The 17,054-nt window shown below is 44.7% G+C and overlaps 1 protein-coding gene across 4 annotated transcripts in view; it reads left to right on the top strand.

The window, feature by feature from the left end:
- The window catches only part of ZBTB40 (zinc finger and BTB domain containing 40), a 77,374-nt gene that overhangs the window by 48,150 nt on the left and 12,170 nt on the right, over window positions 1-17,054 (top strand). For all 4 annotated transcript variants that reach the window (XM_023635547.2, XM_023635548.2, XM_023635549.2 and 1 more), the window contains 10 exons: window positions 1,762-1,954; window positions 2,563-2,705; window positions 6,357-6,549; window positions 8,319-8,455; window positions 9,089-9,290; window positions 9,664-9,797; window positions 11,391-11,559; window positions 11,858-12,319; window positions 13,105-13,311; window positions 16,807-16,971. In XM_023635547.2, coding sequence (XP_023491315.2) covers window positions 1,762-1,954; window positions 2,563-2,705; window positions 6,357-6,549; window positions 8,319-8,455; window positions 9,089-9,290; window positions 9,664-9,797; window positions 11,391-11,559; window positions 11,858-12,319; window positions 13,105-13,311; window positions 16,807-16,971 — 2,005 coding nt within the window. The remainder of the gene's footprint in view (window positions 1-1,761; window positions 1,955-2,562; window positions 2,706-6,356; window positions 6,550-8,318; window positions 8,456-9,088; window positions 9,291-9,663; window positions 9,798-11,390; window positions 11,560-11,857; window positions 12,320-13,104; window positions 13,312-16,806; window positions 16,972-17,054) is intronic.

Below are 17,054 nucleotides of genomic sequence, written 5' to 3'. Positions count from 1 at the left end.
TGCTCTGTAACAAGTTACTCTAAAATTTCACAGGTTAAAAGAGCAGATGTTTATTACCTCCTGGTTGCTGTGGATCAGGAGTCTAGATATACTTAACTGAGTCCCTGGCTCAGGACTCACAGGGCTGCCGCCAGGGAATCAGCCAGGGCTGCAGACATCTCAAAGCTCAGCAGCGGGGAGTGCCTCTTTCTGAGCTCACTCACGTGGCTGTTGGCTGGAGATGTCAGCTCCTTGCCACGTGGGCCTCTCTGTAGGGCAGCTCAGAACGTGGCAGCTTGCATCCAGAGCAAAGACAGAGGGAGGGAGTGTCTGTATAGGTAAGGTGGAAGTCACAGTAACCTAGCCTCAGAAGTAGCATCCCATTACTTTTGCCATATGTTCTTCCTTAGAAGCGCAGGGCACAGGTTCAGCCCTAGGGCATGGATGCCTGGAGGCAGGGGTATTGGGAACCATTTCAGATGCTGCCTACCTCAGGTCCCCACTGCTGTCTGGGAAAAGGCCTTCTAAAGGAATTTCAGGCCAACTAACAAAAGCATGAAATGTTGGATAGATGGGGCCAAAAGGGATTAAGCATCAACTGATGTCTATCTCATTTGTTTATTATTTTTAAAATAGAAATGAGAAGAGTTAGTTTAGGTTCATGGAAGTTACTTATTCCAGTATAATCTTAATGTGGATTACTAAGCTGTGTTTCATCTAAGTTTACTTCTGTAGATGACCATAAAACATAGGACCCCTTTTTTTATTTTAATTTAGCTTTATAGAGCCATTCTGTGATCAGGAAACAAGCTAAAGCAAAGCCAAGAAACACCGAGTCTAACTCACTTATAATTCCTGTTTATCTGGGAGGAGGGGAGAGAGACAAAATCTCTCTAAACAGAGATTTTAAATATATAATCACTACCAGAATTTATAATTGTCTGACTGAACTTTGCAAGTGTAGATATTCATGAAATCCTTCCGTGTCATGTGTGTGTATAGAAAACCCTAACTTTTTGCTCTCTAAGGACTTTTGTGAGAAAACCCTATTTTCTTTTATGGTATCAGCACTAAAAAGCATCAAAGGTAGGTGCTAGTTTTGCTAAATAGAAACATAAAGATTATACACGTGAAATGAAGTTTTGGTTCCAGATTTTTTTCAAATAAATTCATTATTGCTAAAATAGAAATATTAATCCTGCCTTCCAATTGGCCCTCCTCCCATTTGTGTGAGAGATGTTAATTTTGTTTATTTCACCCCTGGAGTTGATATTTTAGTACTCTAGGTTTGGAAGAGTCGAGATGGCAAGCTCTGTTTTAGATGTGTGGTGCCGAGACCTCGGGAGGGTCAGGCAGATCTAGCAGAAACTATGGTTCTAGATTTAAATGGAAAGCTTAGGATTAGAGAGCTGGCTTTCAGGGTTATCTGCGTAAAGGTGACAGTTAAAGCTATACACGGGAGAGCTTTTCAAAGGGAGAGATTAAAGTGAGAAAAATAAAGAGTTGAGACCAGTCTTAGGTATGGCTTATGGTTATGGATTTGGAAGAAGAACCAGTAAGGAAGGCTGGAAAAGAGTGGCCAGAATGATGAGTGTTTATCCAGAATGCTTCAGTGTTGTGAAGTCCGAGGGTTGTGATGCAGAGGCAATAGTAAGGCCAGATGCCACAGAAAAGGTCCGGTACGTGGGGATCCAACTGTTGAGGGCCTTCCTTGCCAAATCCAAGGAGCGTGGGGTTCTTGTGGCTGGCTAATCTCTTTTTCTGGGTACTTGTGTTCCACAGACCATAATGGGATGTCTTGAGGGTGAAGAAGGACATGCAGCATTCCAGAGAATCCTGGATAAAGTAAGAGATGAGAGCCTGGATGTTCAGACTGTCGTGTCCCTGTTGAGGCTGTACCAAGATTCTAACCCTGCAGTAAAGACAGCGCTGTTAGACAGCAAGCCGGAGGATGTAGAAGCAGTGCGGCCAAAAGGTAGGAGGAAGCCTGTCCCCCGAGTCACTGAGCTTTGTTCTGGGAAGATGCTGTAAGGTTGGCTCCAGCCATACATGTCTTCAGTGGCTTGGTTATTGTTAAGTGATTTTCGCATAAATTCTACATGTAATGCCAGAAGCTGCGTGTTAAATACATACAAACTAAATTTGAATCTCCATTTCTATCCCCTAGTTAACTAGTCTGACATCTTGCAGTTGGAATCAATGTTCTCCTGCCCTTCAAAAAGCCACCCATCCAAATCGATGTTCTGAGTGCCCAGGGTGAGCTGGTTCGCCGACAGCACTTAAAGGCTGAAGTTTCTCTCATTTGGGTTAGGTACAAAGCAGTGGCCTTGCCAACCAGAAGTTAACCTCTGGCTGGCTCTGCAGCTTTGTGTTTCGACAGATAAATGAAACATTTTTCCTTTCATAGAGTTTAAACAGAATAATAAAGTATTTTTCTCTCCAAAAAGAGATTCTGCATTCGGGTGCTCAGCATCGGCTGAGAATCACTTTACTATTCTGTTAGATCTCTCCTGACAAACCATGCTGTCATTTTCTTCAAGTTGACTCGCTGCTCTTGTGCGTCTCTACCTCTTCCTCCCCCAGGGAGCACGGAGGAGGGAAAGACCTTGTCTGTTCTGTTGCTGGAACACAAAGAGGACCTGATCCAGTGTGTAACACAGCTGAGACCTATTGTGGAGTTCCTGGAAACAGCCAAGGAGGAATTCCTGCCTGGCCCTGAGAAAAGGGTAACTGTGTGGAGTATCTTCCTCCCCTCTGAATTCAGATAGCCCTTTCTTAAACCTCTTTTGTGGCACACAGCACTTTTTACCTTGCGGTATTTTTGTGTGTACTACATAGTAAGCCCCTTGAAGTTCAGATCTGGATGCACGCCTCTTTGTATCCCTTGTGGCAGCTCACTGCGGCCTTGCACATTGCAGCTGCACCCTGATGTTTAGATGCATGGATGGATGGATATTCCCACTCCGACTCGATGAGTTTTTAGTATAAAACGGTTCCCCAGGAATTAAAGTGTTTGGCCACATTTGTAATTATTATGACACTTTTCCTCTTTACAGAAATGATAGCACTGTTCATCTGTAGAAAACTGGGAAAACAAACAGAAAAAAAATTCAAATCTCTCATCATCTCCCCACTCAGAGATGATCACTGCTGACATTTTAGAGCGTGTGCTCCCAGTCTTTCTGATTGGAATCATCCAGAGATGGGGTTATCATCCAGTTTTGTAACTTTGTTTTTTTTATTTAATATCTTGTGAATACAGTTCCATACCTACAGTATGCATTTTGGTAGCTGTATTGTATTCTGTCTAATGGATGTGCCCTAATTCATTAATTCTTTATTTTGGGGTATTTGTTTCCAATATTTTGCTTTTCCAATATTTTGCTATTGTAAGTGATGTTGCAGAGAACATCCTTGCACTGAAATCTTTGCATACTTCTCAAATTATTTCCTTAGAATAATTTCTAGGAAGAGGAGCTTGGGAATCGAGAGTGTAAAAATTCTCAAGTGGTTGGTATACACTGCCAAAGTGTCCTTCAGGAAGGTTGTACCAATTTACTCTCCCACCAGCCAGCTACTAAAATCCTCGTAAAACTGCTGGCATGACTTCTCAAGTCAACTAGATAACTGTGTTTGTAGCTGTTATTGATTTCAACTTTGTGCTAAAAATATTTTTATATCTGGAAGGGAGGAGTAGGGACAGATAGAACTTTTGTGGCATCAGTTCTTAAAACTGTGAGAAGTGGTTTAAATGTTCAAGAGAGAAATTGTTTAGAAACAACTGGTGCAATGGCTATGCACTGGGTCCCGAGTGATGACTGGATCCTGGATTTCTCTTTCTCAGCGATCATATACTGCTATTTTTTCGTATAAAATGGGAACAATCGTTAATCGCAGAATTATATTTTGCAAGTTATGTTTTTAAAATTTTAACTCCTTTGAACTTCTTAGAGAAAGATAATATACAAAATAAGATTACACCCTTGTTTTCTCCTTAGACTTCAGATTAAGTGTAATTTCAGGCACTCGGTTAAAGTAAGTTGCCGTAGGTCTAGAGGTACCTGACTCCCTGTTAGTGATTTCATTCGGTTACTCATTCGAACCTCTCCTTTTTTTTTTTTTTTAAACCTCTTCTTTATTAGCTAGATTGAACATGTCCTTTGAACTGTTTCATTATCTTGGTAAAACAGCATTTATGGGTAGAACCCAAATTCAGCCTCATTTTCTGCAGCAAGACAGACCCACTGTCATTTTCTTCTGTCACTTTCAGTTTACTTGACAGAAAGGGCTGAAGCAGAAGAACTTAAATTAGTTATAAATCACAAAAGCACTCCTTAGGATTGGGGTTCCACCAGAGCTTCATTAAGCTGCTCCTTCTCACGCAAATTGAAGCAAAGTAATAAAGCGGGAGTGTCGAGGTGAATGTTGATTGACTAGCCACAGCGCCTTGACAGCATGTGGAGCATGCACTCAGAACTTTTAGAACTGTGCCATCATCTGGAATGATGCTAGTCGGGGTGCATGGCCCTTGTGTATACACACCTTTGGTTCTGTAAGAAGTGGAAAATAGCAATGTCCTTACTTCAGGATTAGAAACAGGTACAAAAGTAGCACTTAGTACAGCTGCCGTTTATTTATCGCTTGCTGTGTGCCAAGCAGTGTGCCGAGGGCCCTTTAAACATCGCTAAATGCTACCCTCTCGGCAAGTTTATTAAGTCATGGATAGTACCCTGACTTTACAGATGAGGAAGCAGATGCTTGAGAAGGTTACGCAGCTCACCCAAAGACACAGCTGCTTGGGGCCAAACTGGAAGCCAGACTTCTAAACAAAGTATGTTCTCTTAATGTGAGTACAGTAACCACTGTGCATACTGCTTCCTGATAATATCAAGAACCACTGCCATTTAAAGATCACGTCTGTCCTAGGAGTTATGTTAGACTCTACAAAAAACAACCTCATTTTATAGAATCCTCATAACAACTACACAAGAGTTGATATTGTTATCTTCTTTTGCACATGAGGAAAATAAGGTTCAAAGAATTAATAACTTGCCTAAGGTCACACAGGCAATAAATTTTAGAACTTGTGTTCTAACTAGCCCTGTGTTTCTTTGAAGCCCATACCCACTCTTTACAGTATCTGGCTGCCTCATTATGTATCAGATTATTGCGTAGGAACCAAGAGGTAGCAGTGAAATCAGTATGGTTTTTAGATAAAAGCTCTTAAATTTTAAATTATGATTCATTTAGTAGAAATCCAATATATATTAGACCTTAAACAGAGAATGACTATGTTCTGTACTGACAAGGAATATGACAACTTGATTTATAATATATACATTCTTTCATATATGTAAAACCAATTTGGTTTTCTAGCTAAGTTCATTATTTTAAAATGGGAGTTAATTTGATAATGCCATCCTCTGGCATGCTACCGTGACTTATCTGCTTGACTGTTTTTCCTGAGAGCTGGCATTTTCCCAAAGCACAGCTCAAAATTCAGTTACTATGAATCTGTAGATTACGTGTATTAAAATAATCCCCCATATTATCAGCTTCATGAGAACTGAGTTAGCATATTGAGTCGTAATCCATTAAGAAACAGTTGTATTGTAATAGGAAAATATCTGTAAAATAGCTGTCACGTTTTATTTTTCAACCTTTTGCTGAAGCCCTGTGCCCTCTTGACTCAGAACATCCCCTAGCACACAAAGGAAGAAGAAGGGAGTGGAATTGTAGGATGATGGCTGGAGCTGATGTATGTGGCTGTTGAGAATGAGAAGGGTAGATAATAAAGAATCCACAAGAAAAGTAATCCAGAAATGCACATTTAAGCTATTATTTTGGAGGCCACAGACTAATGTATAAATTATCTGGGTATTCAGGTTGCTATGCAAATTACAAAAGGAAGGAAAATAATAGAATTGCTCTGAAATTACAGTCTGTATGACTGTCGTGTACTTTACTGAACAGAGATTGAAGAACACTGTAAGTGTATTAGTTGCCAGTCTGTTTCTCAATCTTGGTGTCTGAACGAACTAAATCTAAGGAATCAGGTTAGACGTAAGCCACTTGCTCTGTCCTATGGGCCTAGTATAAGAATATCTTCACAAAATGCAAACTGTTGAAGGCAAAGAATGTACTCAGACCTGCAATTGAGAAAGAAAGATTTTCATAGAGCTGTTTGTCTGGAGAATGTTTTGGATTTTATTGAAATAGAATAAGGAAGAGACTATGAAAATAGCGCTAGAGACCAGCAGAGGAGGACCTGGAGACAGGGCATCATGTAATGCCATCTTGCTAGGTTTTCCAGTGGTGTGTCAGGTACATTTAGAGTTGCCAGTAACTGGTGTCTGGTTGATTGCTTGCCACTGCAGGTGATTCTGGATTGCTGTGAGGGCAGAACACCCAAGGAGACAATAGAAAATTTGTTGCACAGGATGTCTGAAGAGAAGACCCTTGCTGCTGAGAGTTTGGTAAAACTCCTTCAGGCTGTGAAGATGACATTCCCAAACCTGGGCCTTCTGCTGGAGAATTTGCAGAAATTAGCCGCTTTGCCGAGCACCACAGGTATTAGTTAATTGTGGACTCTCTGGACTGGAAAGCCTCCTACGGAAAATTATAGCTTCACACACCCTTTTGGTTCCATGCTGGGTGTGTAAGACAATGTTAAGAAATGCCATTGCAAAACAGAAACTGGCTGCAACAAACCAGTGATTCTCAATATTTCTGGAGCTCAGATCTGAAATCTGAGTTACTCATGTCCATGAAGCTCCCTCATGATGTTCCTGTGGTTCAGGGTTTGTTTAAGAGTGGCTTTCCCAGGGCTGTCACTTGTCAACTGCGAGCACCTAAGGAGCAGACAGGCTCACACAGCACGTGATTTTGACGAGCCGTGTTGACAAACGTGAGCAGCAGACACTCAGATCTTGATTTCCCCGTTCCCATTGGAGTGCTGTTTGGTTCCAGCAGTCCCCAAAGCTACTTCTGGGTCCATTCAGTTTGGGGAAATGAGTGCACATCCTGTGCCTTAGGAAAACAGCCCAACTCTAGCCAGTTCTCACCCATCTCGGAGCATGGGAGGCTGAGATGGTTTTCAGAAAAAGGATGTTTGGGAAATCAGAGAACTTTTTTTCTAGCTTATAAAAGTAATATATATTTATACAAACTTGAACAATTTAAAAATTAAAGAAGAAAATAACCTAAAATCCTACTGCTCAATTATATCAATATTAACACACTGACATATTTTATCACATTATTTTTCAATGTTGAGATACCCTACCATGTTTTATAACTTTACAATTTCCCCCATTTAACAGTATCACATAAACGTTCTCCTCCACGTTTCAAAAATCTCCCTATAATCCTATTTTTTGAAGGCTGTGTAGTTTTCCATCATAAGGATGTATATGTATAAGGACTCATGCCGTTGTTTGGGGCACATGTGGCATAATGGTGAAGACTGTCAACACTGTCTGGGTTTGCATCCTGACTCTTTCTGTAGCTGTGTGACCTGAGCAAGTGGCTTAACTTTTCTGAACCTCATTCTCTCCTCTGTGAGATGAGGATAAGAGTGGTACCTGTCACGTTCGTTTTTGCGGCTATGAGATAATACACGTGAAACGTTTAGCACAGGGCCTAGCACATAATAGGCACTCAGTAAATATTAGTTATCTTCATCATCATCATCAAAAATTATGCTATGACAGATATCTTTGTACATAGATTTTTTTGCCTTCAGATAATTTCTTAAGTTAAATTCCCGGAAGTGGAGTTACTGGGCCAAAGAGAATAAATTTTTAAATATCTGCAAAGCTAAAGGAAGTGGCTGATAGTTTTGATTTTTCTTTACTTTCAAATAATATGATCTCTTAAAAGAGTACCTGACAGATCGGCTCCGAGGGCATGTACACAGCAGAATGGTGGGTCAGCTCCACTCCACAGTCCCGACTCACGCCTGCGTGTGTGTTGGAGCGCCACATGGATCCTTGACCTCAGGCTTGCCGACTCACACCCCTTGAATCTGTGCGTCTGCATCTCTTACAAGTGCAGCCTTCTAATTACCCCCCTGTTGAGCCATTGCTAGCGTCTACCACTGGGCGCTAACTTTCAAAGTGTTAGTGGTTTTGTGACCCTGAAGCACCAGTGATTAAGTGTAGACCACAGGAGAGCTGAACACATGTGTACGAGGCCCCAAGCCAGGAGCTGAGCTTGCCCTGCAGATGAGATGGAGCTCTTGCTGCTCTCTCTGCCTCTCTCATCTGTAAGCCCTCGTCTTCTGTAGGAGAAGCCCTAAGGCGGCTTCAAATGTTATTGTTTTGCTAATATCCTTACAGTCCAAGCAAGTGCGGATGATTATGGGACTGAGCTGTTGAGACGATATCAAGAAAACCTTTCTGAGATTTTCACTGACAACCAGATGTTACTAAAAATGATCCCACGTGTGAAGAGTTTAGCCTCTGGAGACAGAGAGGTAAGGGAGACGGAGGGAGGGAGGGTAAAATGAGAGAATAGCAAAAAAAAAAAAAAAAAGAATACATATATATATATATATTTTTTTATATATATGTATATATTTTTTTTCTCCCCAAAGCCCCAGTACATAGTTGTATATCATAGTTGCAAGTCCTTCTAGTTCTTCCATGTGGGACACCACTAAGCATGGCTTGATGAGTGGTGCTAGGTCTGCGCCAGGATCCGAACTGGCAACCCCAGGCTGCCCAAGCGGAGTATGCGAACTTAGCCACTCGGCCACGGAGCCAGCCCCCTAAATATATTCATATCTTGTATAAATATACACACACAGCCATGTTGAGAAATGCTAAAGGGTCAGTAGAGAAGGAGAAATAGAAGGTAACTCAATTTCTAAGGCAGAGTGACAAGTAGGATAGTTGTAATTTCTGCAGTAATAAGGAAAGGCATTGACAAGGAAGAATGAAGAACCTTGTCATGTATAAAAACCTCTCAGGTTGAGAGAGGTGAAGGATGTTGAAGAACTCCTCCCCAGAAGTACGTTCACTGTAACCCAGAACTCAGACTTAGAACTCCGCAGCCGGGCCAGTGGCTGCAAAATCCCTCACGTGTGTGTTTGTGCTGCATCTTGAAGGTCATGGAGAAGCTTGTGCAGCGTGACTCTGGTTCGGGCGGTTTCAGTTCCCTGGTGTCAGCAGTTCTAGAGAAGCAGACTCTCTCTGCAGCAGCCGTTTGGCAACTGCTGCTGGAGGCTCAGGAGGCAAAGAGCTGCCCACTGAACCTGCTCGTGGAGGAAATACGAAGGGAGCCTGGGGCCGATGCTTTCTTCCGAGCAGGTAGGTCACTGACCTCTGTCATGGCTTTGCCCCTGCCAGAGATTACTGTCAGTCTTGCCAGAAAACAGACGTGCTCTCCTATGGTAGTCTTCCACATCCCTACCATCAGAAGTAAGGACTGACCGTTTTGTTCAAGCACATGGGAGTGTGTAAAGCCTTTTAAATAAAATATGCAGTAAGTATTCTAAGCTTACGTTAATAATTATCCTCTGATTACAGTGCCATTTGCCATTTTCCTCACTTCCAACCCCAGCCCTCACCCCCAAGAGAAGATAGGTGAAGTGTATTCTCATTATGAAGAGTTGAGTTGAGAAAAGGTGAAGTGAAATGCTCATCGTTTCATTAATGAGTCTCCAATCCCTCTTTCTTTCAGTGACCACCCCACAAAGTGCTGCCTTAGAAGCCGTCCTGAGGCATCACAAACTGATCCTGGAGGCCATCCAGCAAAGGACTGAACTCAAGGGCTGTGCCTCAGAGGACGAGAGCCTGGTGGAGACCGTGAGAGAGGTGTGGTGGGGAACACTTTGTTTCAGAGAGTTTTACGGAGTCCACGCCCGGGACTGTCTCGCTCCTGAGGGAGGAACCGATTCTCTGGAGCTCCTGCTGTGCACCGGGCCTGCTGAGCTAACAGTCGATAACTCTTTTGCTCTTGCAGCCCTCCCAGCTCTAAGTGGCTGGCGATGTCATCCACACTTTTACAGATAAGGGAACTCAGGCTCAAGGGCTTCAGTGACATGTCTGGGATGCTCCATCTGGTCAGAGATGAAGCCAAGATTTGAAGCCCGGTTCATGTGCCTCAAACCTAGATGTACTCCATTTGTCTGAACCTGGGTAAACTCAGAGGGAACCATGATGCTGCTCTCTAACGCGTTCTAAGAGGCAGCTGCTTTCAGAGAAAGGAAAGTAAAACTGCTCTTATTACATGCACTAGTCTGGCTTCTAGAAAGAGCCAAGATAAACATAGATAGAACAAAGCTTTTGCCCATATGGGGTAGCAAATAGTGCCAACTCATTTTCTGTAATGCTTCTCACAGTGTGGCCAGCATCCCAGAAAAACCAGGTGGGCACTGGGGGGGCGTTCATGGATGTCCAGTCCAGGATCATGTGTGTCTTGAGCGGGGAAGAATTATAAAGGAACATAGAGTTAAACTACACGCTTACCTGTAGCTCCTTTTGATCCAGGTAAGGCACAGAAGATGTGCAGAAGGGCTGGTTTCTAACTGTCTGCACAGGTGACAGCGCCCCCTTAGTCTGACTCTGAGATGAGAAGAAGATGGCACACACTTCTTTGCGGCTTCAGAGGAGAGATTGTTCTGCTGTACTCTCCACTGTGCCTCGTACTTCAGAGACGGGGCTTCTGCAGTTGATCAGCCTTAGCCTCACTAATTAGTCTCATGCGTGCCTCCAGAGACATCAGGTTTATTTAGATAGACTTAAAAAGAGCAGAAGTAAAATATCTTCGAAAGTGAAAATTCCGTTTGGCCATCTCTGGATGGTTTAGCCTTATTTTCTCATGTACTGACTCTTTCGGCTGATAGCTCTAATGTTCTGAAAGAGGACGGCTTTGAAATAATATTCTTGGCCTCTTTAAAGCCCCTGTTTGAACCTTTAAAAAGCTGTTTCTTTATGAAAGAAAATGATGTTTAAAAGGGTACATCTAAGTATCTAAAAATGTGAAGCCACTGATCATGCAGAATTACTCCAGACATTGATATATCGTGAAAAATTATCTTGATCTTCAGGATAGAAATGCCAACAACCAAATCCTATAGTTTTCTTAGCTTTTATTATTAAGATCTAGAAAAGTTCTTTGGGTGACTCGTGGTTTCTGAGCAGCTGTTCCTCATAGAAAATACTTAATGCTTCCTTGCTTACACCTTCTCTATATTTGCGCATTTGTCTTGACATGTGCCCTTTTTTGTGTTGTTAGTTTCCTTGTTTTTTGGAAAAGAGGGCTCTCTACCACATTTATCACAAGAAATATAAACTTGTTATAGATGGAGCAATGCCTTCCTGAAATTAGCTTTTTTTTAAAAATTTGAAAACCATGGAGAAAATCTGATACTAACCACAAACCTTTGTCTCATGGTATTCATTTAGATTCTGAGCGTTTCCTCTGAGACAGCCAGCCCCGAAGCCTCTCTGAGAGCAGTGCTGAGCAGAGCCATGGAGAAATCCGTCTCGGCCATTGAAATATGTCACCTCCTGTGCAGCGTCCACGGGTCTTTCCCCAGCCTGCAGCCTGTCATGCGGGAGTTGGCACACGCGGGTAAGACCGGGGTGGGGTCCCGGCGGGCCCCCAGGCTGTGTCCTCGTTGACAAGAAGAGGCGGCAGTTCGTCGTCTCCACCTTGTTTATTTATTTCATATGCTCTCGATACCTAGAAAAGTGTAGACATAGATGTAAAGTGATGCTATGTGTGTTTACAAGAAAGTAAAGATGGTGATATTGCTTCAGAGTTTTATGAGGGTTCCAAGTAGTCTTCATTCTCCTCCAAGAAGAAAAGTTAGAAAGCAAAGGAGAAACAGAGAGAACTCCCAGAGCCGTGAGATGTCTCTTCTCCGCAGGTTTCCTTACTCAGGAAAATGGAGAGGAAGGGTGGAAGGTGAGTGACACATTTCACCTTGAAGCCAATGACAAAGCAGATGAAAAGGCGGCTGAGCCAGCTGAAGAAGACCGCCAGTCTGGGAAGCAGAACGAGCAAGGAGAGGCTGGCTCCTTGCCAGAACAAGAGAACGACGCGTCTGCCTCCCCAGACTCTGCCAAGAAGAGCTTCGTCTGTAAGGCCTGTGACAAAAGCTTCCATTTCTACTGCCGCCTCAAGGTGCACGTGAGGCGCTGCCGGGCGGCCAAGAGCAGACAGGTGCAGTGCAAAGAGGGCGACGAGACCAAGGGTTCCAAGGGAGAGCTGGAGAACCAGCAGCTGGAAGCCCATGGTGCAGGTGCAGAGGCTGACGGCCCCAGGAAGAAGAAGAAGAGGCTCCCGGTGACGTGTGACCTCTGCGGAAGAGAGTTTGCTCACGCCTCAGGTACCTTCGAGAAGGCGAAGTACTAGGGAATGGTAACGCTGAGTACTGAGTCTGGATTCCAGGCCTTGCCTCTGGTTGTTTGCAGTAGGGCTGTGGATGTGCTTAGAAAATAGAGCAGCTTCCTGCAGAGGCAGGCGAATGTTTAGAGAAGAGCGTGAGCTTTGGAATCGGCTCCCTGAGCTTTAATTTCCCCGTCTGTTAAAAAGGCACCCTGAGACCACCTACTGTTTTGGATTGTTATAAAGATTTAAGATAATGTAGCTCAACACCTAGTACGGTGCCTACACTAGAGTTAGTACTCAGAAACTTGTGGCAATTATTGCTCATAATAATAACCAGCTGTTGAACACCTGACTCTGGTTTCCACGTAGCACTTGTTTCTTGACAATAGAAAAGAATTACGGAAACCACGGGATGTATGGTTGGACTTATTTTCCCTTGCCCCGATGTTGGATAAACCTAATGAAACATAAAAGTGAGTTTTGTTTCACTCTTTCTGGGTGTCTGGGTCCTCTTTAAGAGAGAGAGAGCGTAGGACAGGTAAACCCACAACACCTCATGCCTGGTCCAACCAGGAGTGGGACTGAGGTGACTTTCAGAGTGCCGGGTGGTGGGCAGATGGGCAGCGCGGCTCTCTGAGGTCAGAGTGCGCACGGCCCAGTGTCCTGTGGTCCGTGCTGTGCTTCCTCTTGAGACCTGGCCTGAGACAGTGCTGTTGTGTCTCCTTATGCTGCACTCAGCGGTGCTTACTGCTGTCTCTCTGGTCCCTGGCCCGGCTTCCCTAGGCATGCAGTACCACAAGCTGACAGAGCACTTTGACGAGAAGCCTTTCTCCTGTGAAGAGTGTGGGGCAAAGTTTGCAGCCAATTCTACCCTGAAGAACCACCTTCGCCTCCACACTGGGGACCGCCCATTCATGTGCAAGCACTGCCTCATGACCTTCACTCAGGCCTCTGCCCTGGCCTACCACACCAAGAAGAAGCACTCAGAAGGTAAGGCGTGGAGACTTTCTTCATCTCTGCTGCATACTTTACCTATTTGAGCTGCTTGAAAGCCTGTTTGGAATTAGGCATGATATATATCTCAAGGAGATTAAAACAAAACAGAACACAAAACTTCTAGGTACACACCAGGACTGCTTATGTGCACAGGCACTTAAGATGCTGATGGTGAGAGGCCCTGAAGAGAGGCTGGCTAACACGGGTTTATGGCATTATAGCTAGAGAATTTACATAACGCCAGGAATTCTGCGGGCTTTGAGGTGGCGTTCAAGCATGAGAAATCCTTGGTTGAGCCCCTGCTGTGGATGGGGCAGTGGCAATGCTGAGTGACTAAGCTGGAGACCCTCTGCGCACAGAGCTGGGGGTCTAGAGTGTCTAGTACAGAGATAGTTGCGGGGCAGAGCCATTGGGGAGGAACATGAAATACTACCAGGGAGACACAGAAGAAGGAAGTCGGGGTTTCTAGTCCAGTCAGAGAGGAGGAGCATGTATATGTAAGTCCTAGTGCCACCATCGTCTCACCTGGATTGGTGTAGCCCCTCACTGGTCTCCTGGCTCTCACTACGTCCCTGGACAGTGAGCTCAGTACACAGGCCCAAGGGGGCCTTTTGAAACTAAGCCATGTCCTGTTGCTTCTGTGCTCAAAACCCTACAAAGGCTTTTTGCCTCGCTCAGTGTGAAATCTGAAGGCTTCACGACAGCCTGCTGGGCCCCATGTGAGCAAATCCCCTGGCGCCTCTGACCTCAACTCTTACTGCTGTCCCCCCACCACCCTGTTCTCCCGCTGCAGCCTCCATGTGAGGCCCCACACCTGCAGGGCCCATGTTCCCGCCGTGCCCTCTTCTTGGAGGGCTTTCCCTTCAGACAACTCCGTGCTTCTCTCCTCATCCCCTTCCAGTCGTTACTCATACTTCCCTTTGCCCTGAGTCCTTTTCCTGCCCACCCTCTGTAGAATCTCAGTGACTCAGCCCCAGGTCCCCTGCATAGTGCTTACCATCTGAGTTATCTACTTTAGCAATTTACTTTGTTTAGAGTCAGTCTCCCCCATTAGAATGTAAGCTCCATGAGGGTAAAGCTGGTGGTCTTTTTTTGTTCCACTGCTGTATCTGTCGCCCTCAGAATAGTACTCAGCAATAGCCAGCCCTCAGTGAACACATTACTGAGCGAATGAGTCTCTTCAGCTCTATTCTAGGCACTGGGGATGGTGAGACTAGGTGCACCCTGCTCTCCTGGAGCTTACGTTCCACTGGGTAGAACAGAGCTTCAGCAAATAAATTCAGGTAGTAGTAATTGCTATCAAGAAACTAAAGCAGGGTAAGCGGCAAGAGGACAGGGTTGGGTTGGGCCCTATTTCTATCATCAGAAAAGGCCCCTGAGAGATGAGATCTGAGCAGAAACCCAAATGAAGTGAGAGATGGAAGCAGTGGAAGATCTAGAAGAGCATCACAGTGCAGAGCGCCCTCCACGGAGAGGGGCCTTCCTGGTGTGAGAGGCCAAAGAAAACTAGAGGGGCCAAAGCAGAGTCAGCGAGGGAAGAGTGTTGAGAGGTGAGCTCAGAGGGTCACCAAAGGCCAGATCTCGGAGGGTCTTACAAGCCAGGGTGAGGACTTTGGTTTTTACACGAAGTGTTTTAGTTTCTATTGCTGCTCTAAAACATTACCATGAATAGTGACAATTCAGTGTGTTATCTTACCCTTTGGAGGTTAAAAGTCCAAAATGAGTCTTATGAAGCTAAAATCAAAGTTTTGGCAGAGTGTGTTCCTTTTGGAAGCTCCAGGGGAGGATTTATTCCTTGCCTTCCCAGCTTCTGGAGGCTGCCTGCTTTCCTTGGCTCGTGGCTGCATCACTGTAGCCTCTGCTCTGTCACAGGCCTCCTCTGACTCCTTCTTCCCCGTACAAGGACCCTCGTGATTGCAGTGGGCCTGCTTGTGCAGTCCACGATAAGTTTCCCACCTCAAGGGCCTTAGCTTAATATCATCCACACAGTGCCTTTTGCCACGTAAGGTAACAACATTTACTAGTTTCTGGGATTGGGGTATGGACATCTTTGGGACCGTTATTCTGGCCACCACAGGAAGCCACGGGAGGGTTTTGAGCAGAGGAGTGATAGGATCTGATTTACATTTGTCAGAGTTAATTCTGGCCACTTTGGACGTTCAGCTGTAATAGGGCAAGAGCATGATGTAAACAGGGAGACAGGAGTGTTGCAGTAGTCCAGTGTAGAGGTGAGGGTTTTCAACAAGAGCTGTGCTGGGGTCAGAGGCCGGGGGCGGGGAATGTGTGAAAACGTTCAGTTTGCAGGATATGTTGTTGGAAGTGGAAGTGAAGGCACTGATGATGGATCGTGACGGGGGTGAGGGAAAGAGGAGTTCAGGATGCTTTGGAGTTTTTGGCATGAGCAGCTGAGTAAATGATGCTGCCGTTTACTGAGGCGGGGGAAATTGGAGTGTGTGTTGTGTGCGTGTGTTTTGGGGTGGTGGGGACAGAGAATCAGGAGCCCTGTTTTGGATATGATAAATTTGAGATACCTATTAGACCTCCAGGTGGAGAAATAGAGTGACAGGCAGTTGGATATATGAGTCTGGAGTTCTGGGGAAAGCTGGGAGCTAGAGATATAAATGGGGAGCTGTCAGTGTACTGATGGGATGTAAGGCTCTGAGATAAAACCATCCAGAAAATGAAGTCAGAGAAGGCAGCCAAGGACTGACTACTCGGCTTCTCAATAATTTCAACTCTTGATTCAAGAAATACTTTTTTTCCTAAGAAAATCTGCTTTCAAAGCCCAATATATAAAAAATGAGGTCAATTGCTGTAGTTGAAGTGGGCCACAGGATTTGTGGGGGTCTGGCCCTCACCTCATTGATTTCCCCACTTCTCTATTGGCCCATAAGGGAGCTTGGAGGAACTCTTGATCTAGCGTTTTTTACAAATGCCAGTTTTCCAGACTTGCTCTTTACCTGTATTTTCTAATAGTTTTTGGCAGTCTGGTCATTATATTCTCATTATGTGCTTGAGAAAATAGAGAAGCCAAGTGGTTTGTAATAACTTTACAGCAAGTCACTGGGGGACAGCTTTCACTCTTCTCTGACTCCATGTCTTTCACCTGTGTGTGCAATTGCGATTCCACACTGTATATGTCGCAAGGGATCCAGATTCACATATTTCTGGGCACAAGGGTATATCTGCTTCCTGGGAGTGGAATGAGCTCCTGCATACTTGTGTGGGCTGGTGAACAGATGGGGAATCTTGTGTCCTTATTCCTCAGGGTGAGGAGACCACACTGAGGCCCTCTCTGTGATCACCTGTGTTTGAGGTGCCATCTGATAGGATGGCTCAGCCCTCTCACTCAGTAGCTACAAATTGCCTGAGGTTTTAATGTCATCTCCCAGGTTATATTTGCCTGACACCTGCCTTAGAATGTGATTTGGTTTTAGGAATGCCATAAATGTGTAGTGCTGGCTCTAATAAACTCATGTATATTTCCAGGAAAAATGTACGCATGCCAATACTGTGATGCTGTGTTTGCCCAGTCCATTGAGCTATCCCGCCACGTGAGGACCCACACTGGCGACAAGCCGTACGTCTGCCGGGACTGTGGCAAGGGCTTTCGGCAAGCCAATGGCCTCTCCATCCACCTGCACACCTTTCACAGTATGTACTGAGACTGTGCACGTAAGGCATCCAGCACCAGGCCTGGCCCTGAGAAGGCATGTAAAAATCATAACAGAAGTTGT

The sequence above is a fragment of the Equus caballus genome, chromosome 2 (assembly GCF_041296265.1).
Source record: "Equus caballus isolate H_3958 breed thoroughbred chromosome 2, TB-T2T, whole genome shotgun sequence".
Lineage (NCBI taxonomy): Eukaryota > Metazoa > Chordata > Mammalia > Perissodactyla > Equidae > Equus > Equus caballus.
Note: the sequence above shows the minus strand (reverse complement) of the source record. Positions and strands in the feature narration are given on the sequence as shown.